Source organism: Tachysurus vachellii, chromosome 15 (assembly GCF_030014155.1).
Source record: "Tachysurus vachellii isolate PV-2020 chromosome 15, HZAU_Pvac_v1, whole genome shotgun sequence".
Taxonomy (NCBI): domain Eukaryota; kingdom Metazoa; phylum Chordata; class Actinopteri; order Siluriformes; family Bagridae; genus Tachysurus; species Tachysurus vachellii.
In genome coordinates, this window is record NC_083474.1 from 6,619,652 (window position 1) to 6,647,385 (window position 27,734).

General features: G+C 40.2%; 1 protein-coding gene across 1 annotated transcript in view; it reads right to left on the bottom strand.

Annotated features, from left to right (window-relative positions):
* LOC132858335 (roundabout homolog 2-like) overlaps positions 1 to 27,734 on the bottom strand; it is a 93,294-nt gene that overhangs the window by 1,644 nt on the left and 63,916 nt on the right. Inside the window, exons 10-24 of the mRNA XM_060888634.1 lie at positions 24,560 to 24,641; positions 22,890 to 23,052; positions 17,348 to 17,514; positions 11,750 to 11,871; positions 11,445 to 11,661; positions 10,675 to 10,793; positions 10,403 to 10,580; positions 8,267 to 8,482; positions 7,869 to 7,911; positions 7,644 to 7,783; positions 3,932 to 4,171; positions 2,983 to 3,085; positions 1,290 to 1,502; positions 256 to 401; positions 41 to 157 (exon numbers count right to left, since the gene is read on the bottom strand). Of these exons, the coding sequence (XP_060744617.1) occupies positions 41 to 157; positions 256 to 401; positions 1,290 to 1,502; positions 2,983 to 3,085; positions 3,932 to 4,171; positions 7,644 to 7,783; positions 7,869 to 7,911; positions 8,267 to 8,482; positions 10,403 to 10,580; positions 10,675 to 10,793; positions 11,445 to 11,661; positions 11,750 to 11,871; positions 17,348 to 17,514; positions 22,890 to 23,052; positions 24,560 to 24,641 (2,266 nt within the window). The remainder of the gene's footprint in view (positions 1 to 40; positions 158 to 255; positions 402 to 1,289; positions 1,503 to 2,982; positions 3,086 to 3,931; positions 4,172 to 7,643; positions 7,784 to 7,868; positions 7,912 to 8,266; positions 8,483 to 10,402; positions 10,581 to 10,674; positions 10,794 to 11,444; positions 11,662 to 11,749; positions 11,872 to 17,347; positions 17,515 to 22,889; positions 23,053 to 24,559; positions 24,642 to 27,734) is intronic.

Below are 27,734 nucleotides of genomic sequence, written 5' to 3' on the forward strand. Positions count from 1 at the left end.
AGCACAAAACTCTGCGAAAATAAGAACATTGTCTCCTGACCTCCTGTTTTTAAGGTTTCTCTTCTCCGAGGTCCATCCCTGGATGATGTCTTTTTGGACCGTGGTTGCTCAGTGGGGGATGGAATTGACTTCTCGCGCACAAATAAAGCAATCTCGCCTACACAGAAATCAAATCAGAAACATAATTAGAGAAAATGTGACACTATATTAGCCCATGATAGAGTTTTGAAACAGATCATTTGGTAGGGTGTTTACCTTTGAAGTGCTCAGACCTCTCCACTTGGCAGATGTCTCTCCAGTGGCCCTGCAGACGGGGCAGGCTGTTGTGTGATTCCAGGTTGGTGAGTAGCTTTGAGTTGGGGAGAGTTGATTTTACATTTGGTGCGCATGGCCCCTTAGTGCTAGATAAGAACAAACCCAAGAACATTTTAACCTCGAGAACAAACGATAACAATTGCACTGAAGAACTGAAGTTTTAACCCTTATGAATTTCAAAGCTGACCCCGACTTGGCTTTTACAAATAAAACTGAACTCTCCTGGTGTACAATGTTTATTATAGTCCTTTTTGACCATTTATGTAAATTACAGCTTTCACAACAGTCGCTGTACATTCACACTCTGTAACTGAATGCACATTGACACGCTCTGTAATTAAATGAAGTATGGTACAACAACAAATGCCCTACAATTAATGATCCGCGAATAAGTAAGATGGATCACAGCTAGCCAGCCATTGTAAATGTTCTCTTGTGAATTTTACTACACAGTGATGGCTGGTCATGAAATTAGACAGAAATCTAATATCTATCAATAGCCTGACAACTATTAGTGTTGATGAATTTGAGGAGATATTATGATGACAGACTAAATTCCCACTCTATTCAGGTTCGTTATACCCTCAATTGTTTCACATCGCTGCTGCTGTGAACACTGGGGGTGTTTTATTTGGCACAACTGCCACTGAAAGGCTGCATCAATCTACAGCCTGGGCTAAAAGACAGAGCTAGAAGACAATCACATTTAGTTCCAAAATAAATCCAAAACAATCTGCTTCTTAGAAAGTCTTAGAACTTGTTTGAAATTCCAATTGGTCCTTCCTTGTTAATATGCGTAGAGGGTACATTGCATAAACCCTTCATCTGACCTGCCTGTTCCCTGGCCATTATTTTTTTTCATTAGAATGGATGCTGATTCAGGTTGCTAGCCATCTGGTGATGTTAGAGCTGGCCAGGAATTATGCGGGCTAGTTTTGACGCTGATGTGTAGGTGTGTAAGTATGCGTGTGTACCGTAGCAGTAGGTCAGGATGCTGCAAACATGGATTAACTGGCATTAGTTCCTCACTGGGAGACGGGTTTAGGGTTGCTGTGAACGGCTGGTTGTAGGTGGTAGCTCGCCCACAGCGCTCCCCTCTCAGAGGCAATGTGGCAGCGTTCTCCATACCATCCTTTTGATAGGTCCTCTCCGGCAGAGGAGCACACCAGTCTTCTTCATCCTCACACCTGCAGGACCAGGAGACAAAGCACATACCATTCATCCATATCATATTAATCCTGAAGCGGATCTGGTTACCACAAATCGAAATGACCTGGATTACTGAAATTGGAGGAGACCCATTTAAGAGTTTTTGCTAAACAAACATTATAACAACCCGCCCACTGAGACCTGAGGTAATTATACAAAAGCATGACAGAGAAACAGACTAACAAATAAATGGATCAAGTATCAGAAGACCACAGACCCTTGGGCTGTTTGTGGATAGGATTTATGGATATTACATATTGAACACTGCAACAAAAATCCTCTTAAACCCAGTCGATCCCAGAGGGCAACACTGCAAACATGATGTGAGGAGAGGAGGAAGTTAAGTTGATGTGTTTCATTGCACAGTGCACTGCCAGCAGCTATTATAAAGCGGCTATGCTCAGGTGGCCTGTGTCTCATCCTGCTTGTTCTCTTAGTGTGGCACTGAAGCTTAGACTTGGGCTCTAACTTCATTAGCTTCTGTCATTATAAGTTATAAGCTGTCACTATAAGAAGATAAAATGGGTCCTTTATTTACTCTCCACCTGCGTTCTGTCCACTGAGAGCAGTCCAGCACAAGGCTGGCTAATTAAGAAATATGTCAAAAATAGTCTGGCAAAAATAAATAAATAAATCATCTGACACACAGAAAAAGTGTACTGGGTTTAAAATGAATATACACAGGAATGCAAATTTTAGAATAGCATACGACTGAGTATAAAATAGATGAAGAAGATAAATGAAGAAGATGAAGGCACTATGTAGCCAAACGTATGTGACACTTTCTGTATGTACTGTTGCCACGAAGTTGGTAGCACAGAACTGTCTAGAATATATACAGTACAGTATGTATCATGCAGCATTTAGATTTCCGTTCACTGAAACTAAGAAGCCAAATCTTAAGAGGCCAAAACTTGTTCCTGCAAAGCCCTCAACCCCAGTGATCACTTTTGGGATGAACTGGAACGCTGACGGCGTGCCAGTCCTTTCCCAACATCAGTGTCCGACGTCACTAATGCTCTTACGGCTGAATGAGCACAAATCCCCACTGCCACGCTCCAAAATCGAGTGGAAAGCCTTCCCAGAAGAGTGGAGGTTATTATAACACCAAAAAGGGAATACATCAATAATGAAATGTTCAACTAGCGCATGTGATGTACTGGTCATACAGTATGTCTGCAATCTTTTTGGCAGTAAAGAGTAAAAGTAGAATTAATAGCAAGAAGACATCTATTTTAAGGAGTCACTGATATTCCTTCATAACCTTCATAAGAAATAGTTTATGTTTAGATTTAAATATTGTATATTAAGTGTCTCTCTAAAAAAATTTCACTTAATTGTTCAACTTTAGTTTTAGATTTAAAACCTTTTATTTCAAATCATGGTGCCGTTTTCTTAAGCCGTACTATTCTGTCTGTTGGCTTTGTGTAAGACAGTGTGCATGCTGTTGGGTCTGACCTGGGCTGCTGTCTCTGTTCTCGTGTGTTTGGCGGCGGCAGGGACAGAACATTGGACCAGTTATACGTCGCTGACTCAGAAGGCTTCTGCATTTCCATAATATCTGTAACAGCAGAGCACATTTAAGAAGTTCATTTGAAAATGGCATAATTATCTTATATGTAAAGGCAACCCGGGCTTAGATAAATATCTATTAACAATGACACGTTTTAACAAGTGTTATGATTTTTAAAACAAAATATTTAACGTGTCAACAAGGAGAAGATGAAAGAATATAAAGTTATCCTGATATATTAAAAAAAAAACTAAACAATATTAAAAAAAACAGTATGTTGGTTATTCTAAAATAAAGCCTACAATTTTACTGCTACATGATTACTTGAGATTGTTTGGGTCAACAGGATATCGTCGCTGTCGGGCGGAAACCTCGTATGTCCAAATTTGGTCAATTTTATATTTTTTCACATATCGATGCTATTGGTCAGTCCCCACGTGGGTCTGTTATTTTTACAAGTTATTAACCAATCTAAAGTCTTGAAAATAGCTTGAGCGCAAATCTCATAACTCCATTGGACACTTCAAATGTCCACCTCTTCTTCACTCCGTGGGAGAGATTCGCGGCATATTTCTCCTCAAGAAGAGTCGCAACGAATCAACACGTCTTCTGAGGTAAATGTCTTCAAAACACTGGGCTCAAAGAAAAAAAAATCTTGACCCCCGCTAGTTCTGGTGCTCGTCTGAGGACAGGAATTTAGCGCAAGACAATTCACTGCAACGCGGACTAAACCCTGTGCACTGCAGATAAGGTAAGGCGTTTTTTTAATTTCCTGAAAAGTAACGGTTATGGAGATACGAGGATTCCGCCCGACAGCGACGATATACAGGTACAGTGTGATGTAGTCAATAGTACATGAGTTTTAAGACAGAAGGTGAAATGTATCCACAGTACCGTCGCCTGTCCTTGGGTACTGGAGCTGGGCATATTCAGCTGAGCTGAGGTCAGACTGTAAGCTCCACTGGTCGAGGTCAGGTTTGGACAGGACTGGTGAGCTTGTGTAGAGGTCATGTGAGTAAACACTACTCAGGTCATGCTGTGACTCGCTAGCTCTGTCTATAGTGCTGTAGATGGCTCCTTCGTTGGATGTTGGGCTGTATATTTGGTTTGGCCCCAGGATGCTTGTCCCTGCAGCTGGAGAATAAAGGAACAAGAGAAAACCATTTTGGATCTGGAGCGAAAAAATTGAAGGGCAAAGCAGAGGTTGATTTGATAAGGGACACATTCTCATTGGTTAGAAATATGGCATTTCTTCACAACTGCCAGAATACATGTTCATAACTTCTATAATTATGTTGGTTTTGTAGAAGCCAACATTCTGTTTTCCTATTTAAGCTTAGACAAAAATTTATAAAATTTAATGCGGCCTAGGGCTTTCGAGCCACATGCACCAAATTCGGATATGTTGTAGAACCTGGTCTGAAGTTTGTTGCTCTGACTTTTCTAAGCGATCCGAGTACCGGTACTTCCGGTACCGGGTCTCAAAGTGGCCTTTTTTCCCATAGACTCCCATTATAAAATTTGGAGGTTTATAACTCGGCAAGCTTTCAAACTATCTACACCACGCACGCACTCACACACTAGGGACAATTTTCCAGAGATGCCAATCAACCTACCATGCATGTCTTTGGACCAGGGGAGGAAACCGGAGTACCCGGAGGAAACCCCCGAGGCACGGGGAGAACATGCAAACTCCACACACGCAAGGTGGAGGCGGGAATCGAACCCTGGAGGTGTGAGGCGAACGTGCTAACCACTAAGCCACCGTGCCCCCCTGACCTCACATGATGTCACATGAAAATAAAAAATTAGCACAACATGAACATGTGACATATCAAAACACTCAGCCAAATGAGGTGAACTTCCTCAGGAGTATTCTGAATGATGTCACATGCTCATCTCCGCTTGCCTCCAAATGTTTTGGCACCCTATCTTTCTGTCCACTTGCCTCCAAAAGTAACACTGACCCTTATGTCCACTCGCCTCCAAAAAGCACCGGCCTTTGCAAATACTTGCCTCGTCAAAGCCAACATCAAAGTTTGTCACGACGAACTTTACAAATCTAGTTTAGTTTAGTTTCTTTTTTAGATTTTTACCTGATGTAAGGCTTTACTCACATCAAACCAGATCTGTGCTGTATATAGGGATGTAACTGAATAGATAGATAGATAAATAGATAGATAGATAGATAGATAGATAGATAGATAGTGTAAGGACTCTGCCCGGACTCTGGCCACGTGCATCTGTTTATGTTTCTTGTCACGTGTCTGCCCCGCCTTCGTCTGCTCCTCCCTGTCATCACACCTGATCCTTATTGTGTCATTGTCTTCTTGTATTTAACTGTGCCGCGTTGCTTCGTGCAGCGCGGCATCTACTGTGATTTGTCCTGTCTAGTCTGCGTCCTGTTTCATGTTTTCTGTTATTAAACCCTATTTTGATTTATGCTATCCTGCGTTTGGGTCCGCTCTGTTTCCCGCCGTTACAGAAGATGCCGCCACATGAGGACCCAGCGGGATAGCAGCTACTTGGACCGGCTGACTGGGAGTACTTTTTTTGTGTTTGTGTTTTTTTTTTTTCCCCCTCTGGACTTGGCGCGTTTGGCGACGTGGGTCCGCATTTTTTCGGTGAGGGGCGCCGCCTCGCTTTTGGTGTTTTCGCGGGGGGCGCCGCCTCACTTCCTGGTTGCGGGCCATGTCGCCAGCCCAAGGTTTGTTCTGTTTTTTCAGTGTCCTGTGACATCGCCCCGCACTTTTTGGAGGGGGGCGTCGTTTCACTTTTGGTTTCCGTGGAGGACGTCGCCCCACTTCCTGTCCGCGGGGGTGTCGCAGGCCTGTGTTTTTTCCTGTTTTTGGACTTCCCTGTTTTGTGGAGGATTTATTTTTTTTCCCTCCCGCCCTCCCTTTCCTGGACTTTGGGGGTGGATCTGGCCGGGGTGCGTCTGGGGTTGTGCTCGGCCCTTCAGCTCGGCTGTGGACGTCGCTCGGCCCTTCAGCTCGGCTGTGGACGTCGCTCGGCCCTTCAGCTCGGCTGTGGACGTCGCTCGGCCCTTCAGCTCGGCTGTGGACGTCGCTTGGCCCTCTCTGGCTGCGCCGCCGTGTGCCTTGCTCCCCCCACCTGCCTCGCCGTGTGCCTTGCTCCCCCCACCTGCCTCGCCGTGTGCCTTGCTCCCCCCACCTGCCTCGCCGTGTGCCTTGCTCCCCCCACCTGCCTCGCCGTGTGACTTGCTCCCCCCACCTGCCTCGCCGTGTGCCTTGCTCCCCCCTCCCGGGCCCGTCGGGACTGCCTGGACGGATTGGCGCGTCGGGAGCCGCGCCTTGGGGGGGGGGCTCTGTAAGGACTCTGCCCGGACTCTGGCCACGTGCATCTGTTTATGTTTCTCGTCACGTGTCTGCCCCGCCTTCGTCTGCTCCTCCCTGTCATCACACCTGATCCTTATTGTGTCATTGTCTTCTTGTATTTAACTGTGCCACGTTGCTTCGTGCAGCGCGGCATCTACTGTGATTTGTCCTGTCTAGTCTGCGTCCTGTTTCATGTTTTCTGTTATTAAACCCTATTTTGATTTATGCTATCCTGCGTTTGGGTCCGCTTTGTTTCCCGCCATTACAGATAGATAGATAGATAGATAGATAGATAGATAGATAGATAGATAGATAGATAGATAGACAGATAGATAGATAGATAGATGTAACTAAAAAAACGTATTTTTTGTGAACAGATATGAGGCTTGTGGGACAAAGAAACCAATGTTCAGTAAATAAAAATGCAGTGTTTATTCTTTCATCCTTAACTGTTTGATCAATGTCATGGGATTTTGGGAAACGATTCCATGTGAAACAAAACAACACTAAACAAATCTCTAGTTGAGGCCAATTATGAATTCACGGGAGGTTAAGAAACTGTCAGAGCCAGAATTCACAGACTGTGCTGACTACTTGCATTCCTACCTTTGTGGCACTTTTCCCAGCATATTTTGCATGTTTCTGAGGACATATTTACAAGAAGATTTTAATTTATTTAATTAAATAAAGAACATTTAAGAGCCAAATCCAAACAAAGATAGATATAAGGATGTTTGTCACACTAATCACCACAAAGAATAAACCTTTATTTTTGTTACAGCTACATTACGGCACAGTGAATTTCATCTCCACATGTTAGAGGTTGGGGTCGGAGCACAGGGTCAGCTATGATACCGCGCACATGGTGCGGTGCGGTTAAGGGCCTTGATCAACAACCCAGCACCTTAACAGTTTAAATCCCCACTGCTCCAAAAATAACAAAAAATAACTAACCGAATACCAATACATATACAGTTAGTATCCCTGACTTAATAATCAAGTATGATAAATATATTTAGAATGAATTGAAACATTTAAATCTGCTATGTATTACTGCTATGTACTGCTATGAATTACTGTTGCATTGAAATTACTATGCATTACTTTAAATTACTGTTAAATTAGTTGCTGAGTATGTAGTTAGTTGGGTAGCACAGCTACCAAAGCCGTCAGCACAACCCACCGTCGTCCTTGAATTATAAAGAATTACAGAAAAATGTAAAAAAAATACTGTCATGGTCACTGTTATGATGTGAGAAGTCTCTTACTGTTGCAGTATCTGTCAGTGGAGTCGTGTTTGCCAGTGCAGCAATTCATGGAATCTTTATTGCTCTGGTTAAAGTTGCTGTTCGGCCAAGAATCCGCCAGCCAGGGGTAGTTAGCCATGTTGGATCCAAGCAAGCATGGCCTACAGAGAAAAGTCATTATGTATGTTTCGACAGCATACTTTTAAAAGCATGTAGGAAAAATAGAAGCAGATGGACTTTGCGTACCTTCCGTTGCTAAGTCCTGCCCTGTCACTGTTGGAGAGGCCGACTGGGGCAAAAAAGGAAGGTTAATACCATTAATCTGTAACTCTACTGAGAATACGAGTAAGTAAAGCAAGAAAACAGGTTAAAGCATTATATTACTGCCAGAAATGAAGAGAACAGTACCTAATTACAATTCGTTAAGCTCTCAGGGGGATTTGTTTAGTCTTTCATTTCACAGCACACACTTAAATGAGATATTTTCTTACATTTTTTGTGCAAAAACAATGCCAAACAGAACGGATTAGAGGTTCTGACCACCAAAATTGGATTAACTTGAGACTCGTGCTTAAACATTAAAACACTGGAATCGTTTTCTGGCAGAAAGATAAAAGCAATGTGGTATAATTCATTCAGGATACCAGCAGGTGTGTAGGCAAAAGAAGTAGCATAATGGCCAAGCTCTTTCTTTCTCTTGTGTCTGCAGTAGATCCAGGCACTGAAGCCCATCAGCACCATCCAGCAGGCTGAACCCAGAGTAGCAATAAAAGCTGTCTGTCTGAACAGTATCGAGATGTGCTCCGAAAGACTGCTGCTGTCATCGTTCAGCACAGGCAATGAGGGCTCACCCACAGGGGCTTCAGCGAGAGAGAGAGAGAGAGAGAGAGAGAGGCATGCGGATGACATATTGGTTGTTCAGTGTAATCGAGTGGAAGGTATGAATGAATGTAATGTTAGATTTGTCAGATATATGGGATTCTGAAAAGATAACAGAACTGACATCAAAATAGCTGTGAGAAATTAGTGATACTGCACAGGAGAAGAATTCATCGGTTTTGTGACGGCTACAAAAAAAAAAATCTAAATTGCGGCACAGTTTCTAAGTAATTTAACACGCATTACGCTAAAGTGCAGAATGTCAGCTTTAATTTAAAAGCAAATCCTGTGATGCTGTGGCTTGTCTTGTATTCAGAAAACCGCACGTGAAATAAGGTTCAGGTCAAGTAATTGATTTCCATTCCACAATCCGCTTCATAGTATTCTATAGCTGACAGTCTGCACTTTAGTACAAGTCAATTTAATATATTTAATCTCTCCAAGTATTATCATAATAGTTTCATTGGTTTTGAATTGCCAAAAAGGAATATGATCCAAGCAGGATTTTTTTTCTCTCTTTGGTGTGTGGAGAAGTCCAGCTAACTCGCATTAGACGGACAGATGGCCTTGCGTGACCGATTAACCACCAACATAATTAGCAACTGACAGTGGAACTGACACTTCAATCACACTTTGCTGCCCAACAGTAGGGGTCATCTTCTGAGGAAAAAATCACAAGAATGGAAATAATCAGCAATAGCCGATTCACACTGTTAGCACTAACTCATGTTGATTTCCTTAGTTGTTTTAATGCTTCTAGGCAAAATCAGCTGTTTGATGTTTCTGATCCACTGGCTACTGGGCATTTCCTGATGCTGATGATGAACGTGGGATATTTTCCTTGGAGGCTGATTCATGTATTCTTGAAAGCAGATGTCCCCTTTTTATTTGAATGTATTTGTTTGTCAGGTCTCCGTAATGGATGATACATTTGTTAAATCAGTGTTTGCAAGTAAACTATTACGAGTTGTGCGTGGCACTGGAGTGGATTTAAAGGACTGTGATTAAAACACTAATTCACTAATATCACAAAGAGCATGCTAAAAAATAGTTTAATAGTTGAATTACCTAATACTATATTACTTAATGCTACATTAAGGCCTACGAACATGGCAGACATGGACACTCACACTCAGGACTACTTGCACTCCCACTCTCGCAGTCACCCTCATCCTAATTGTGTTCATCCAAATTATGTATGTTTGGTTTATAGCTCTTTAAAAGCACCATTGATTCAGTTTCTAGACTCAATATATTCCCTATTTCTACCACGATTCAGCCTATCCTGTTAGGAATCTATCTATACCCTGATTGACCTGTGCCTGTTTTTGACCATGTGATTTGACTAACATGACTTTCTATTACTCGCTAGTTCTTTACTGATCCCTGTTCCTTATATTTTGAGTGATTTTCCAATTTTTCTGAGTTGTACCAATTTTTTTGATGCTCAATAAACAGGTTGCATTTGCTCCATCCTACTACCAACAGCTGGTGTTCGTGACATCAAATCTAAGTAAAAATAAAAGGTACTTAATGCGAATAACATCGGATATGAGTTGATAGTGAAGATGAAGTCTCAAAACTCCTGTCTTAAAACATTTAGGCAGAGGCTTAAAATATAGCTTCAGTAAATGAAACCTACACCTGAAAACAGATCATTTGAAACGTGTTCAGAAATATTTTGTCTCATAAAATACTGATCTGTGTTCATTTGACTTGCACTTGTAGTGAAAAAAGCATTAATAACACATCTCCTATTCTGTCAAAGTTCATCTGCTGTGCAGCTCTATGAACATGATGTGCAACTGGATAGGAAGTTTCTCTCGTTCAATCTGTATCGTCCAATAAATGTCACCCTGAGCTCCAGAGGCAGCTGTCAGCTGTCAGGGGAAGGCACTCACTGATGAGAATAAATACTGGCGCGCTGGGTTCTCCAGCTCCTGCGCTGGTCACTGCAACCACCTGCACGCTGTACAGCATCTCGGGCACCAGCTCATTTATAAGCGCGTGGAGGACGTCCCCGCTCACGCTTTGGTTTAACTGCATCTGAAGTCCAGACACATTCCCTACACACCACACCTGTACAGGACATCAGAGTGGCACTCAGTATCATGGTCAATGTAATGCAAACTTTTCCAGAAAATGGGGCACTGTTGTGAAAAGTATTCTGTACCCTGTACTCCAAAATGGGCTCATCCTGGATATCACTGATAGGTGGCTCCCAGGACACTCGCACTGTGGAGCTGTTATCCAACTGGACCACAGTGACAGCTTGAGGGGGGGCACTTAGCACTTTAAAAAGCAGAGAAAAAAAATGTTAAACTCTGATTAAATCCAAGTCATTATGTTCTGTTCTTTACAAAGCAATGGATATCCAATTGGTCCACTTCTGCTTGTTAAATTCTATCGTATAGTTTATGCTAATTTTCTCAATATATCTTAATTCGTCAGCAGTATTTATGAAACAAAACCTGCTGGAAGTACAGAAGACTAGGTTTTTAAAAGGGACATGAAACACTCTTTGGTTATATATTTGCAAATCCCAATCATTCGCAAAACACCTTAATAAAGTCAGCTTGCAATATAAACATGGTTTTACTATTCAACTTCAATCGAGACATTGAGCCAAGCTCAAGAAGTTCAAGCTTCAACATTCCTTTTAACTTTTGTTCCGTTCTTATTTTGCCCCAAACAGTTCGTTAAGAAACCCGTCCTGAGGTGATCAGAACAAAAAACTTATTTTGATAACTCCTGGCATAGAAAACCCTACAGCTCCATCCCTGCATCCTGAAATGAGGTTGGGGTCAGATAACTGGAGTTGGCAGCATGGGCAATAAAGGAACTGGTATATTGTAGGTGAAGGGAACATTGTTCCTAGCTGGAGGGTGTTTGGTAGACTCTGAATAAAACCAGAAAAGGAATTAGTTAATATAAAAAACATACCTTCCTTTGGGGTGCGAAACACTACTAGCTCACTGTCAGAGCCCTGGAACTCTTTGAAGTAGGGTCTCATTTTGAGCTCGTACTCTGTGCCTCTGCGCAGCTCTGATAACACTGCTGTGTGTTTGGACCCTGCCTTTATGTCCTGAAGCAGCCAGGCGCTGCCTGACGGCCTGTACAGCAGCCTGTAACCCTGAAGGTAGTAAGGCTCACGCTCAACCTGAAATAACACAACACGCTAGTTGTTAATGTGTTTCTAAACTGAAAATGAATGTGCTATTCACAAATATAATAAAGCCTTTTCTTACAGTCCATGTGATCTGTATGCTGGTGGGAGTCATTATCTCTAGAGGATGCAGATACACCATGACCTCTGCTAAATCCGCCTGTATGCGCCTGGGATCGATTGGTGAACTGCTAGGCCTGCCATCTGAAACACACACACACACACACACATACAGACACACAAAATAAAAACATGATTTTTTTATGAAGCAGTAACAGCAATAAGACCTCATTTACTGGAACTGTCTTAATCAAGTCTTAATTTGTTACACCCAAAATGATTTTCTGCTGCTCAGTAGGTTCCTCAGAAAGGCAACACATTCTCTACAACTTGGACATAATGCACACGTTCTTAAAATAAAAACAAAAGTAGATATCATCCCTGTCTCAACAGATCTGCAGCTAGTTGGCTTGAAAATGATTTAAACTAAATTGTCTAAACCTCGGATGACTTGTGTACTACAGTGAATCTTTTTATTTCATTAATACGTTTTAGCTAACCGTTATTTTTCCTTCACCACACTATGCTGATGGCAGAGTTACTAGGATTATTTGACAAAACTAGCTCAGAGGTCAATAACTTCAGAATCACAGCTTGGTTGTTATATATTAAACTAGTCCAGAGTAACATTGTGTGATCAATTTCTCAACTGCCTTGTTTTAAAGCCATACAGTTTTCCTTAACATTACACTTATACTATTTGCTTGCAAAATCTTTATATAATTCCATGGACAAAAATACCCAACCGACAATATCAGTCAAAAGTAGCATTGGTTTTATTTTACTTCTTGTTAAAGTACATGGGACTCTATCTATCATTCCATCTATCTATCCATCCATCCATCCATCCATTCCATTAGCAAGTCTAATTCAATTGTTTGTGCTGTACACCAAAGACATTGAGATCAGAAGATGAATTTCAGCTTTCATTTCCTCATATTTACATCTAGATGTTTTAAACAACATACAATATAAAACCTTTTGTATCAGACCAAACAATTTATACAAAAGCAAATGTATAATGTAAATTACACTTAATAATTTGTCACGTATTTCCTGCTTGTAGAAACTGCATCAAGTCTGTAAGTCACTGAAAAGATCAAACTCTTTGATACTTAGTTTATGATGTTTTTTTTTTGTACTACAGCCGCATTCATGTGTTTGTTTTGATGTTTTCTTTTCATTTAATCTTCTCTTCAGGAGCTTAGTTAAGGTCTTTCTTTAAGGTAAGGACTTGGCCAGTTTAAACCGTTTTATGTTTTCCCCTGAAAAAGTGGAATGAAGTCCTTTGTTGTGTTGGCAGTGTGTTTTGGATCACTGTCTTGCTGCATGATGAAGTTCCTCCTGATTAGATTGGATGCATTTCTCTGAGAATTGGCAGACAGAATGCTCCTATAAACTTCTGAATTCATTCTTCTGCTGCCAAAATGTCTTACATCATCAATAAACATTAGTGATCCTGTTCCAGAAGCAGCCATGCAAGCCCACCGCCATGACACCCCACCCACCGTGCTTGAAAAATGAGCTGGTTATCACTTTGTTAGAGGTTAATCTTGGTAACAGAACTTCTGTGAATCATCTCTGTATTTCTTTGTGCATTCTAATCTGGTCTTCTGATTCTTACTGCTGATGACAGGTTTGTATCTTGTGGTATGGCCTCTATATTTCAGCTCTCAATTTTTTTCTTGCGAATGGTGGATTGTGATACCGTCATCCCTGCCCTTTGGGGGTTCTTGCTGTTGTCACACACTGTTATACTGATGTTTTTCTTCACCGCTCCCAAAATGTTTCGGTCATCAGCTGCTGTTGTTTTCAAGTCAAGAAGCTTTTATTGTCATTTCAACCATATATCGCTGTTGCAGTACACAGTGAAATGAGACAACGTTTCTTTGGCTGACATCTGGTTATTAGTTTATTTCAGAATATTCCACAGTGTTGGATTGGCTATGCCCAGTGTTTTTGCAAAATCCCTGAGGCCATCCTTAAAAATATTCTTGTTTGCCGTAACCCGACCGACCGTCAATTTAGGACCGACTCAATTTATTATTTTTTTTTGCTTTAAGTCCGGGCGACTTGCCGGTTGTAAATTTGCGTTAAGACCGAGCAATTTTTTTTTTTCTCTTCAAACAACTAATACAAAAGCAATAAAATAATATTAGCGAGTTCGGGCACCATAATACATCTAAACATTTACATCTAATTCAAACATTTACATCTAATTAAAACAGCTCGACACTTGACACTTTAACTTGGCACGAAGTTCTGGAAAAACTGTGCCCAGCATCAAAATAAGGTTTGCAATGATGCGCCCGAAGGCACGGGTTCAAGACCCAGTCAGTGACGTCACGAAATGCTAATTTGTTTAAAGTCATACCTACGTAATCACCATCAACAAAATTGTACTTTTTTTACATTGAAACTTGAAAAAAAAAAAATAAAGACCTACCTACCGAGCGTTTTCTTGTTACTGCAAACCAAAATATTTTTAAGATGGCCTGACTGACTTTTTTTTTCCTTTTTTTTTTCTCAGCTGCAAAATTTTGTTTGCTTTTCTCCCATAGACATCTTTATGTAGAACGATCCTTTTAAAAACAGGTGGAACCGAAGGCTTAAAACAAAAGTGTAAATTCAGGTATATATACTGTTTAAATCAATCTAACAATACACAACTGGATAACATCCGCCGTATCAAAAATTGGGTAGTCCGATACAAAACGCACAAGGTTCTATTTTGTTTAACACATGCACATATAAATAGCAAGAGAATCTTTTGATCTCAAACTCAGATGTCTTCAGTCTACAGCAAAAACAACTTAATTGGCTTCGCTATTCCAGTTGTTTCTCATTTGTATGTAAATAGCAGTGAAAGATTTCAAACCAGTGCAGGAGCATGTTGGAAATTTTGCTGGGTATCTGATTACAAACTGAATTAATTAGGCTTAACACTGTAACTAGGCTTAGGTCTTGCTACTGTATGTGACGTGACAATCCAACGGCTTGATCGAAGCCTGTCGTTCACTGTGTGAGAAAATCACACTTGAGCTAGCAATACATCTATTATATTGCTGCATTAACTAAACTGGCTCCTTACACGACTTCCTTTGCCGGGAAGATTACCTAGGCAAGATGAAAAAGTTTATTTAAAATCAATTCGGTGAAATAATACATGTAGTATAGAGTTACTGAAGTGGAATGATCTATAATCGCACTGTCTGCTGTCACCCATAAGAGGATGTGTTCCATGTGTTCCTTTTTTCAAGGTTTATTTCTGTTAGCTGAATTTCTGTAATGCTGTTTTGTGTCAGTGTCCATTACTTAAAACTGAACAGCATTTTTTTCAATTTTCGTATTGATTTTTTTAGTTGAGCATCAAAAGGTCTTACATGCAAATCCACATTTTTATCTTTATTGACTGTTTTCCTGAATTCCTCCATAATAACATCCAAAGGCTTTTCTACGGTGGCCGGGAAGTGCAAAACAAATTAACAAATCCGAAAACAAATTAACAAATCCGAAAACAAATTAACAAATCCGAAAACACAATAACAAATCTGAAAACAAATTAACAAATCCGAAAACAAATTAACAAATCTGAAAACACATTAACAAATCCAAAAACAAATGAACAAATCTGAAAACAAATTAACAAATCCCAAAACACATTAACAAATCCCAAAACAAATTAACAAATCCGAAAACACATTAACAAATCCGAAAACACATTAACAAGTCAGACAACCCGGAAGCGGTTGGTATAGTTTGTGAATGGAAACTTACCGATCGTCGGACGAGACACCTTTCATTCACCTGTATATCTTTAATGACAGGTGTCTTGTCCAATGATCGGTAAGTTTCCATTCACAAACTATACCTACCGCTTCCGGGTTGTCTGAATCGGTGCACGAAACACATTAACAAATCAGAAAACACATTGTTTTGGGATTTGTTAATTTGTTTTGGGATTTGTTAATTTGTTTTGGGATTTGTTAATGTGTTTTGGGATTTGTTAATTTGTTTTGGGATTTGTTAATTTGTTTTGGGATTTGTTAATGTGTTTTCGGATTTGTTAATTTGTTTTGGGATTTGTTAATGTGTTTTGGGATTTGTTAATTTGTTTTGGGATTTGTTAATTTGTTTTGGGATTTGTTAATGTGTTTTGGGATTTGTTAATTTGTTTTGGGATTTGTTAATTTGTTTTCGATTTGTTAATGTGTTTTGGGATTTGTTAATTTGTTTTGGGATTTGTTAATTTGTTTTGGGATTTGTTAATGTGTTTTGGGATTTGTTAATTTGTTTTGGGATTTGTTAATGTGTTTTGGGATTTGTTAATTTGTTTTGGGATTTGTTAATTTGTTTTGGGATTTGTTAATGTGTTTTCGGATTTGTTAATTTGTTTTGGGATTTGTTAATTTGTTTTCGATTTGTTTCACAAGCTGACTCACAAATAAAGTTTTCTCTTGTATGAGGTCCAAAATTCCTATAAAAATTGAATACCATCGATAATATGTATGCAACAGGGGCGGTTCTAGGCCTTTTTTAGGGTGGCTTCAGCCCCCCTGTCTGTGATCTCAGCCACCCTAAAACTAAAAGTATAATTTTGACTTTCATAAATAAATAATAAAAATTACGTTAAAATGCAGGACATGTCGATGGGAAAGAAAATTATTTATCAGTTTGATCCAAGAGCGAGTTTTTATACTTTGCTTTTACGCGCGTGCGTTGTAGTCTTTCAAAAGTGCATCATCAGCTGTCTGCTTTATTAGAACAGAGAAGCACAGAGTCAGTCAGAGCTGGAGGCGTTTATCTATAACGTTAATCGGCGGAAAGCCGCAAATACGGCAACCAAAAGCAGTGAAATGTCACTATTCTTATTACCAGAGTTGTAGCACAAACAAAATATTAATGCAAATAATCCATTCAATACTAAATAAAAATAACATTTATTGATTTGGTCTTTGTCTTGTGAATATTTTTTTTATTAATGACTGCATTCATTGGACACACTGTTTGTAGAGAATGCACACATACATGAATTGATCTGATTCAACGCTGGCATCATTACATCATGCATAAAATTTTGGTGTCCACTTTTGCCATTTTAAATAATACCATAACTTTTGGCTTACTATGTAGTCATATAATATATAATATAAAACCCTTCTTGTTTTAAATTCTCACTGAGGGCTAAAAACCCCCTAAAGATGAAATCCTAGAACCGCCCCTGTTATGCAACAAAGGATTTTGATTTATATCGATAAGAATGAGAGATGTAACTGTAGTGTACAGAATATGTATCAGTAATCATAGTAAATGTGGGTAAACCTAAGCGTACACAAAGTTTCCAGAGAAAAGGACATCTGGGCAATGTCTGTTAGCAAATGAAAATAATGCTTGAGACCCACAATCACATTGCACTGCTGACGGGGATTGTCTGGCTAACGGATCTCATTCTGTTTGAACTGCATGTCTGTTGCGTTTATAAAGGTTTCTTGTGTGCTTACATGTCCATGCAAGGTGTATACAAGGCTTTGGACCCTTCTGTATATACATGTAGATGTCATCAGATTTTGTCTCAGTGAGACAAAAGAATTCAGTAAATCTCACATTTGTTCAGACTCACCTTGTGTTCTTACAGGCTCTGAGATGGGGCTTGGGTCGCTCAGGCCGTACGAGTTCACCGCACGAACAATGAAAAGGTACACAGTGTTGGGGAAGAGACCAGTCACTGTGTGTTTCTCCTGCTTCACTTGATCTGCTACGGTCTGCCATGTGTTTCCCACTGACTGACTAAAAAAAAACAAAAAAAAACAAGAAAACAGCGTTTTAAAAAATCTGATCAACATGTTGATCATTTGAGATGTAAAATTGTATAAAAGAGTAACTCAAATACATTTTGTTGCTTTTCAGTTTTAATGGATATGCACATTTATTCCCACATGCCAAAAAAACTCTCAGGAGTTTCATGGCCTTAACGCATGTCACAATATCAGAGCTTTTTTTTCTTCTTTGGCATGCAGCACAGAGTGGACAACAAGGTTGGGTTTGAATTAAGGTTGGGGGCTCTGGCAGACACAAATGAACATTTTCAATCAGTACAAGCAAATGAATTATTTTATCGCCGCAAGTCTGATAGAAAATGAGTCAGGACGCTGTTAGCTTTCAGTGCGTGATGTTTGTCTTTACTTCTGTTGGTGTAACCTTAAAAACAGAATTATAGTGGTGTAAGAAAACCTCTTCAAATTTTAAATGCTTATGAACAAGCAGTTATAGAAACTCAGAGAACACAAATAGGTTTTATATCATCATACAATATACACATTTGTGTGAAAAAAACAAAAGAAAACAAAAAAAAAAACCTTTTCGTTTTCTGTAACTATATATGTTTTATTAATATATCGCCTCTAGTAGGCTATGTATGAACAGAAAAACTAATAAAAAAGTATAAATTCTTAAATCCCTGAGTGACTATTTTCATGAGTTTTATTCACACCACTGTGGAATGTGACATGAAAAAGCAATTCAATGCTGAACATGGACACAACAAAACAGGACACAAATACCATTTGCTGGCGTCTGAGAAAAAGAGTTAATACACTGTAAATGAGGAATATACACTGAATAACACAGAGTTCACAATTCTCCTGGCAAGGTTACTACAAAATCCAAGAGTCAATCTGTATTTAACAGTCTATGTTGACAATTAAAACAGTCTATGAAATATATTCAAGAGTTAAATTCCAAAATTCCAAAAAGGGAAAATGAATGCCCATGGGTCATTATGTAGCATACAAATTATGGGTTTAATGGGAATCATTACATGGGAAGCTTAGAGGCAGGGTCTCCGATTTTTGAGAAATGCTTCAGAAAACTGAGTCGGGCCGAATAATAAACAAAAATCAAAACAAAAATCAAAACAAACGTGTAGCCAATGAGCAGAAAGGGGCGGGTCTTGTCAATATGTGCGGAGAGTGTGTTCAGTGCGCATGTGTGACATTAGCAGAAAGCGGTTTTAACATTGACTTGGAGGATAAAAACAAAGAAATAAAGCGAAGAAAGGCTTACGATAAGGTAAGAAGTAGGACCCGTGTTAATATAGGATCAGCTTTCCAGCGCTGGAGAGAAATGAAGGAGCAGGAAGTTGGTCACATATTCACAGATTGGAGTTTCCTGAGTCAATAACTCCTGAGCTAAACACTGTTACTACACAAATAACACCTCTTTTCTATCGTAGTAATGTAGAGAGGCAGCTACAACCGTGTTTTGTGTAGTAACATTGTTTAGCTCAGGAGTTATTGACTCGGGAAACTCCAATCTGTGAATATGTGGCCAACTTTACTTAAGACGCCGAGGCGCTTTTTTCCTTCTCGATAGGTGAGTAACGTTGGTTTTGCTTTGTTACACAGAACTAATATATGCCGTCCTTTACATGATTACGCTTGTGTGTCATTTTTGCTTGTTTGTTTATCTGCAATCATATTGTTCTTCTTTATCAGCTATGATAAAGACACATTACTTTCCATTAGTTGCCTGGGTTACATATGTATGTGTGGGCGGAGCTATCAATACAGGGGTGGAACCCATTTGGGTTAGGGGCGTGTTTGTTTTGGTGATTTTATATGTCAACATTGGCTTTTAAAAATCGGAGACCCCACCTTTAAAGGCCTATGACCTTTAGGTTTAGCCAGATAATCTACTCCAACAGCAAAAACAATTTCACACAAAGGTAAATGTACTCTTCTATTGAGATCTTGTGAAAATCCTGTGGAAAATCCTTTTTCCACCCCAATATCTTAATTTACTGGGTCTCTATTATCACATCCTTTATTGGCTAGTGTATTACTATTAATTCATCCCAGACCGCATTACCAATGTTCGATCTCAGACGTCTGTCAGCTCATGTATTCAGAAATGGGTCGAAGGCACTTTCCTCTGTGTATGTTACACAGCCCTGTGATGCAGCATGAGCAGCAGTTTCAAAAGATGCATTTGCTGTCTTCATGTGTGCTGTCACACCATGTATACTGTAAAATAATACAAGCATTTGTCGAAAAGACTTTTTTCATAGCATTTTTTTTGTTATTCTTGTTCTCTTTTGTTATTTTGGAACAGTAACATGTTCAGACATCCACACAACTGCTTATAAGGAGCAAAGAAATTGGGACTTTCGAAAGGTTGTTATGCATAAGCATTATTGGACAAAAATACGTGTGAATGTCTCATTGGTGGAAAGTTTGCAGATTATTAATAAACCTTCTTTCGAACCGCTTCACCTACACCAGGGCAATGCATTCATTTCTAACCTTGGGAAACATGAAAAGGTTTTGCTGGCACCCAATCAAAATAGCAACATGTCAGACTGAGCTAGTAAATTATGCTGAAAGTTAATCCTGGTGCTCCTGTTTAAAAACTTCAGAACACAATCTATGCTGAATAGTCGTTGAAAGGAAATGCACACACACATTCTACATGTGTGAAAGTCACATTTGAGGAGAGCCTTTCTACTACATACAGAGACTCAGGAAGGAAGACGGTATATGTGCAAACTCTGTGAAGTGTGAGGAGGCCACGCTATAAATCAGAACACATCCTTAATAAGGTGTCAAAGCAAAGCTAAGTAATGACTTGACCTCTGCTTCCAACCTCGCTGACACCCCACCATGAATGCACTGTTGCCCCAGACCATATCTGTGGATTTTACAGCAATACAACCAGAACATTCATCATCAACTTCCCATCTTATCTTTTTTACCTCCTATTGTTACTCTCGGGTCAAAAAGTCCTGAATATAATCTTTACATTGTGTAATTTTGATAACGACTCATCATCAAAACCAAAAGCCAAAGCTATAAATATCCCTTTAAAAATATTGCTTAGACCTGAGTTAAACAAAAGAGTATTAAAAGGATTCTGCAACAGAAAAGCCAATGCTCTCGGGTGTAGCCTGAGCCTCCATCAGCATGACAGCCTCTGAATAGAGCTGCTCCAACAGCCATCACCCTAATGAGACCTTTCCACAATACGGACCATTCTGAAAAAGCAAGTGAAAAAGCAAACACAATGATGTGAGATGGATGGGGTTAGCCCTAGTGCATTGTCTTTGTACCTGAAAGCTGATTTGCATGTAATAATGAGCTTTGACACTTGGTGGTAAATTAAATAATAATGAATTGAGTGACAATATCTAGACCTGTTTATATACAACTTAGTCATACAGAGATAGATAAAACGAACAGCCTCATGCCAGTGAGGTGTTTGGGAACGTTTCATTCAGCTAAGTCAGGTGTGATACAGTGAGGAAAACAACATATGTACTGACATCACACACACACGCACACACACACACCCCATTTGGTGGACTGTGCTACCACATCCCAGCATATAAACAGTAATTCCATCACCAAGCTCTCTGTTTTTTCTGTTCTGTCTTTTTTGAAGAAAGACAAAACCACAATTTGTCATGTTACTGAGAAGCCCGGGAGAACCAAACCTTTGGTCCTGAAGGCTCTCCAGTAGAGGAGACAACCCAAACATCTTACATATTGTTGTGTCAACTGAGTTCATGAAACCCAACTGATATCGCTGGACCAGAAAACACACACAGGCAGGCACACACAGGCATACACACACACACGCACACAATTACACACACATACACACACATGCACGTACATGCCTACACACACTCACACACACACATACACAAACATACACACACGCACACACACACAGGCACACACACACATGCACACAATTACACACACACACACATGCCTACACACTCTCACACACACACACACAAACATACACACACACACATATGCACACACACGTACACAAACACACGCACACACACATGCGTGCACACACACACAGGCACACACACATGCACACAATTACACACACACACATGCACGTACATGCCTAGACACTCACACACACACGCACATACACAAACATACACACACACACGCACACACACGTACACAAACACACGCACACACACATGCGTGCACGCACACACACAGGCATACACACACATGCACACAATTACACACACATACACACACACATGCACGTACATGCCTATACACTCACACACACACGCACATACACAAACATACACACACGCACACACAAATGCACACACAAGTACACAAACGGACACACACACAGGCATGCACGAACACATACGCACACACACGTGTGCACACACACACGCATGCAGAGACACGTACACACGCACACTACTGTTCCTTGTATTTTCCCAAGCCTAATTAATCCTGTTTGCCAATCTCCTGTTTACTTGAATTTCATTAAATTTTATTTGTGTAGCAAAAAAAAAATAAAAAAAAATTGGGTGACACCGGAGAGTGGGATTATAAATCATTTCCCTTGTATAACTGTGTACTATATGGACATAAAGTGCAATTGTGTACCCAAGAAATTTATTGTTGTTATAACAGGAAGTCTATCTTTGTGAACTTATCGACTGTTCAGTGATGGCGACTGAAATGAACACATCTTTGTGTCAATTGCAGTCCAAAGCCATCTCCATGATGTCTAAGTTGTACACCTGCATTTGCATCTGTCTAAGCTTCCATCTTGTGACACATATAGTACATAAATTCGAGCTCTGTGTCATTCTATGTAGCTCTGTCTTTGTTCTATGTAGCACTATGGTCCCGGAGAAACGTTGTCCCGTTTCACTGTGTACCGCGTCAGCGATATATGGTTGAAATGCCAATAAAAGTTTCTTTAAGTAAGCTGACTTTACTTGACTTGAATTTACAGAATCTCCCAGAAAGCTTCCTTCTATCATCAGTTCTGTGCTTTTGTTTGGTAAATGGCAATATATTTGAATTAAGTGAAGCATCTGCCATGCAAGTCTCTGTGAATGAGCTGTTACTACAGAACGATAGCATATTACAAGGAGCACGTTAATATAAAGGCGGGATTTGAGTTCCAGCCACTACTGTCGGTGTTGTGCTTAACAGACTTTTATCACTTCAACAGAACGGTGAAAAAAATTCCACAGCATCTAACAACAACGTTTGTGATTCACACTCGCGACGTCACAGAGCTCATTACACTCACACACAGACAATACACACTGGAGGTGAGAATTGGTGTGAAAGTACCAGTGTAGCTCTTAGCGGGTTTACCTAAAAGCTTCGATAATGTAGGAGGTGACAGCAGCGCCTCCTTCGTGCTGGTTGGGTTGCCACGTCAGTGTGACGCTGCTCTGGCTCACGTCGGTCACAGCGGGCTTCAGCGGGGGACCAGGCAGCTGCAGGGTCTGTGAGAGCCGCACGAGGGATGACGTCTCTGTAACACAGACGTGCTTGTCTTACTACCCTTGTGAGGACATAATTATTAACAAACCTCAATAACAAAACGTTTTCGTAAAAGTAAAGCTGCAGTTTCAAAGTCAGTTCTGCTGCTCATTGGGACAACAAAACATTAGCTCTCAGGTTTAAGGCATCTTTTGACTGCTGTGTTTGTTTAACTGGATCCTTACACGACGTGGTCTTTGCAAAAAAATGAAAAATTTCTTTTAAAACCAATGTAGTATACAGTTATAGAATCTAGCCACAGGGGTTAGCCACAGGGATTTCTGTGCCGGTCCAAGGACCGGATAAATAGAGGGCGTCAGGAAGGGCATCCGGCGTAAAACGTGCCAAATTTAAACATGCGAGTCGTCAGTATGAAGAAGAAGTATACAGTTACAGAAGTGGAATGATCTATAATCACACTGTCTGATGTGTTCCCTTTTGAGGCTGGTTCCTTTCAAGCTTTCCTCCTGTTGTCTCCTCAGGGACTTTGTCTTTGCCACTGTTGCTTCTGGCTTTCTCGTTAGGGATAAATTTCGATTCAAATTTTATATCCGGATTTCTGTTAAGCGGTTTCGTGTCCGTTTGCTAAAAGTGCTATACAGGTAAAACTTGAATTAAAATAAATTTGTTTCTTAAAGTTGAGCATCAAAATATCTTATAGGCAGAAAAATGTCTTACAGGCCTTCACATTGCCATCCAAAGGGTTTTTCCACACAAACTCACAAATAAAGCTTATTATTACTGTATGATTGTATGAGACGCTCATCAGCGATTTATCTAAAAATTTCATTCCAATGATAATATTTTTGTGAATAGCCTGGAATTCAAATCCCAGGTTTATTCATTCATTCATCTTCTACCGCTTATCCGAACTACCTCGGGTCACGGGGAGCCTGTGCCTATCTCAGGCGTCATCGGGCATCAAGGCAGGATACACCCTGGACAGAGTGTCAACCTATCACAGGGCACACACACACACACACACACACTCATTCACTCACGCAATCACACACTACGGACAATTTTTCCAGAGATGCCAATCAACCTACCATGCATGTCTTTGGACTGGGGGAGGAAACCGGAGTACCCGGAGGAAACCCCCAAGGCACGGGGAGAACATGCAAACTCCACACACACAAGGCGGAGACGGGAATCGAACCCCGACCCTGGAGGTGTGAGGCGAACGTGCTAACCACTAAGCCCCCAATCCCAGGTTTATATTAATAAAAATTCAAGCGCATAATTTTACATAATTACCATGCGCATGTTTAAATGATATCATTTCTTTATGCCTTTAACCCTTCACATGACATGCCTTTTCTCATTATACTATCTTCATGTTATTCTTTTCCCATTATTTTATATGAATAAACCTCTCCCACTTTGACATACCTTGTTCCAGAATGTAACCTGAAAGCCTGGAAAACATTTTAAATGCATGCACTGGGATGTAAAAAAAAAAAAAAGTTCTCATTGTGAAGAATTCTTTGTTGTCTCACCTCTCACTGTGATGGCACCACTCCACCTCGTCTCTCCTGCGGAACTGGAGGCTACACACGTGTACATCCCTGAGTCGGTCTCCTAGCAACAGTCAAGGCCAAATAATCTCACTTTATGGATGAAAGCAGGCAGAGATAATTGCAAGCAGTGCACCGTATCCAAATGGAGCAGATCAAATGGGACATTTGGGCAGATACAGCCTGTTTGCTGAGAATTAGAGGTCACCCAAAGAACTGACAAACATTTCTGAACGAGTACATGACTTTGTCTAACAGCTTGAAATCAGGCCGTGCAGGCCACTTAAAATCATCTACGTGCAGCATTTAAAATAGTTACAACCATCTCAGTAAACTAGGGATCTATGGGATGGGTGCTGATGGAAAAAAAAAAGATGAGACATATTTAAATATACACAAGAGGTATACAATCAGTGGCCACTTTATTAGGAATACCTCTACATCTGATAATTCATGCAGTTATCCAATCAGCCACGTGTGTGACACTGATGCAATGCATCGAATCCAGCAAATACAGTAAGCTTCGGTTAGCGTTTACTCTAAAAATCACCATGGGAAAAAAAAATGCTGTTCCATACAGGTGCAAAAAAGTTGTTATCTGGGTTACCATAGCTTTCCTGTCAGCTTCAACCTGTCAGTCTGGTCAGTCTATTCAGTTCTCCATCCTCCTCTCCCAACAATAAAGTGTTTCTGCCTACAGAACAGGATCTTTTTATTTTGTCCAGGCTGTGTTAACTCTAGAGAGTATTATGCATATAAATCCCTCAAGTGTATCAGTTCCTGAAATACATAAACTCAAACACTCAGTTTACCATTACACTGGACTCCTCCACTGGACAACACACTCTTCTGCTGCCTATTGTCTCACACACACTGCTCACCCCTTTTAAATAAACCCCTTTTAGTTTCAGCCACAGTGCGACACATACGTTCAGTTTCCCTAGAGTCCTGTTCAATCCAAGCCTGCTGTCAGTGTTTGCTTCTTCTGGTTTATGACTTTACTTGTTCACTGTTTTTGACTTTGCCTGCTCTTTTATAAACCTGTTGCCTCTTTCTGAGACTTCCAAGTGTTTTGGACTATTTGCTATTATAAATAAAATCGAGTTATCCTCCACCTGTATTCTCCTCATTGTCTTCTCTGCACCAATAACCATGGCACAGTCAAAGTCATTGAGATCTTTCCCTATTGTCAGGTATTACGTTAAAATGAACTCAACTGACCGGATAACTAGATGAATTTGCAGGTATATATGTGCTACTAAGCAAGCTGTTCTATTATTACTTGATTTTCTATTCAAATATAAACAGCAGGTGTCAGTGGCTACACCAAAATGATGTTAGAATTGCACAGACCTGAAAAAGGTCATGTAAAGACCTCCTTTGAAAGGAGAGCTGCTTGTTCAGTGCTGCCCACTGCTTCAGTATTCAGCTTTACAGAGTAATGTGAATTAAGCATTACAGTCCACTTTTTGGAAATGTCTCTTTATGCTATCTAAGCCTTTGATAGGCTAATGCATCTCTCGTGTTCAACACTATCACGGCATGACAGATTCGCTTCACTCCGCTGATGTATTGGGCATAGAGAAGGCGCATTACCACCGCGACTGAACCTTATTGAAAAGGGACAAAGCTTAAAGTGTTTCTTCACCTGACAGTTTCTAATTAGAATTCACCAGACTATAAATCACATGCGTTCTGAATTAATTACTATAGCCAATACGCTCTGTTCAGAGCTGCAAACAGCAGGTGAGGTGAGAAAAAACCCAACTGGCACTCTGTCAAAGCCACTATTTACATTTCTAAATGAGCTCGTTAATTACTAATACGATTTTGTGTGCTTAATAGGAATTTGACTGAAGAACAGTATGGAACGGAGACATGAGAAAGAGAAAGAAATAAAAACTTAATGTGACACAAAACGAGAAAAAACAATAGTACTTGTTGGATGCTTGGAAACTAAAAGTACATTTTTTCTAAAATGCTACAATTTTAATTTGTCATATACAGTGATACCTCAAGATACGAGTTTAAGTCGTTCTGTGACCTTGCTCGTATCTCAAATTGCTCGTATCTCAAAGCAATTTTCCCTGTTTAAATTAATTGAAATCCCATTAATCCGTTCCAGCTCGCAAAATTCCACTCCAGTTGTTTTGTTTATGTGTTTTGAATATGAAAAATGTACAGTACCTGTATTTATACATGTCAAATATTGTATAAAAACATACAGTAATAAAAGAGAAGGTTAAAAAAATAAACTGGTTTTATTTTACGGAAGATGCGCACGGAGGTTGAGGGAGGAGTAAACATGCGGAGGAGTTAGGAGGAATTACACTTTCACTTTCGTTCTTACTCGCACTCTTAATGCTACTTTACACTTAAATGGAACTTAACTAAACTTCAATAAAATTAACGAACTTAACTGAAATTCTCTTAACTGAACTTAATTGCTACAATTTCTGTTTTCTTTAAATTAATTTTGCTTAATTTTCTTCATCGCTTTTCTCTTCACTTGTTTTTGCCTTTTTTGTCACTCTTTCCTCACTAACATCTGCCGGTCGTTTTAATAAAAACCTGTCCGGTCGGCATATCAGATGCGGTGTAGTCGCACAATTTAGAATTTTTTAATGGATCCAACGCTCAAAACGGATCCGCAGATGGTCGGCACCTCACGCAGCGCCTTTGCGACTCTCCATAGGAAATGAATGACTTCCGGTTTATCGGCCGTCGTTTGTCGTGTGCAGTGGAAAGGCGGCTTTAACCGAGTGACACGTGGGAAGCTGAGGCAGGGGAAACAGAGCACACGTGGTTGTTGGGGATCTTTGTTTCGGCGGCGGCGGCTCGTATCTCAAAAATTTGCTCGTATCTCAAGGCAAAAATTTAGTCGAATCAGCTCGTATCTCAAAAAATTCGTATGTCAAAGCACTCGTATCTCGAGGTATCACTGTATATTTTTTATTTCTTATGCTATATTCCATCATACAGCGATTCGCAGCTACAAAGTGCCTGGAGATCATCGATGTTTAGGCAGTGTTGTGACTTCCAGTGACATTAGCGACAACAACTTCTGGTGAATAGATGTGGGCGTGTCCAGGGATGTGACAAAGTTGAGAAAAGTTATGCAAATATAGAGCGACTTCCAATGGGAGTAAGGATGGAA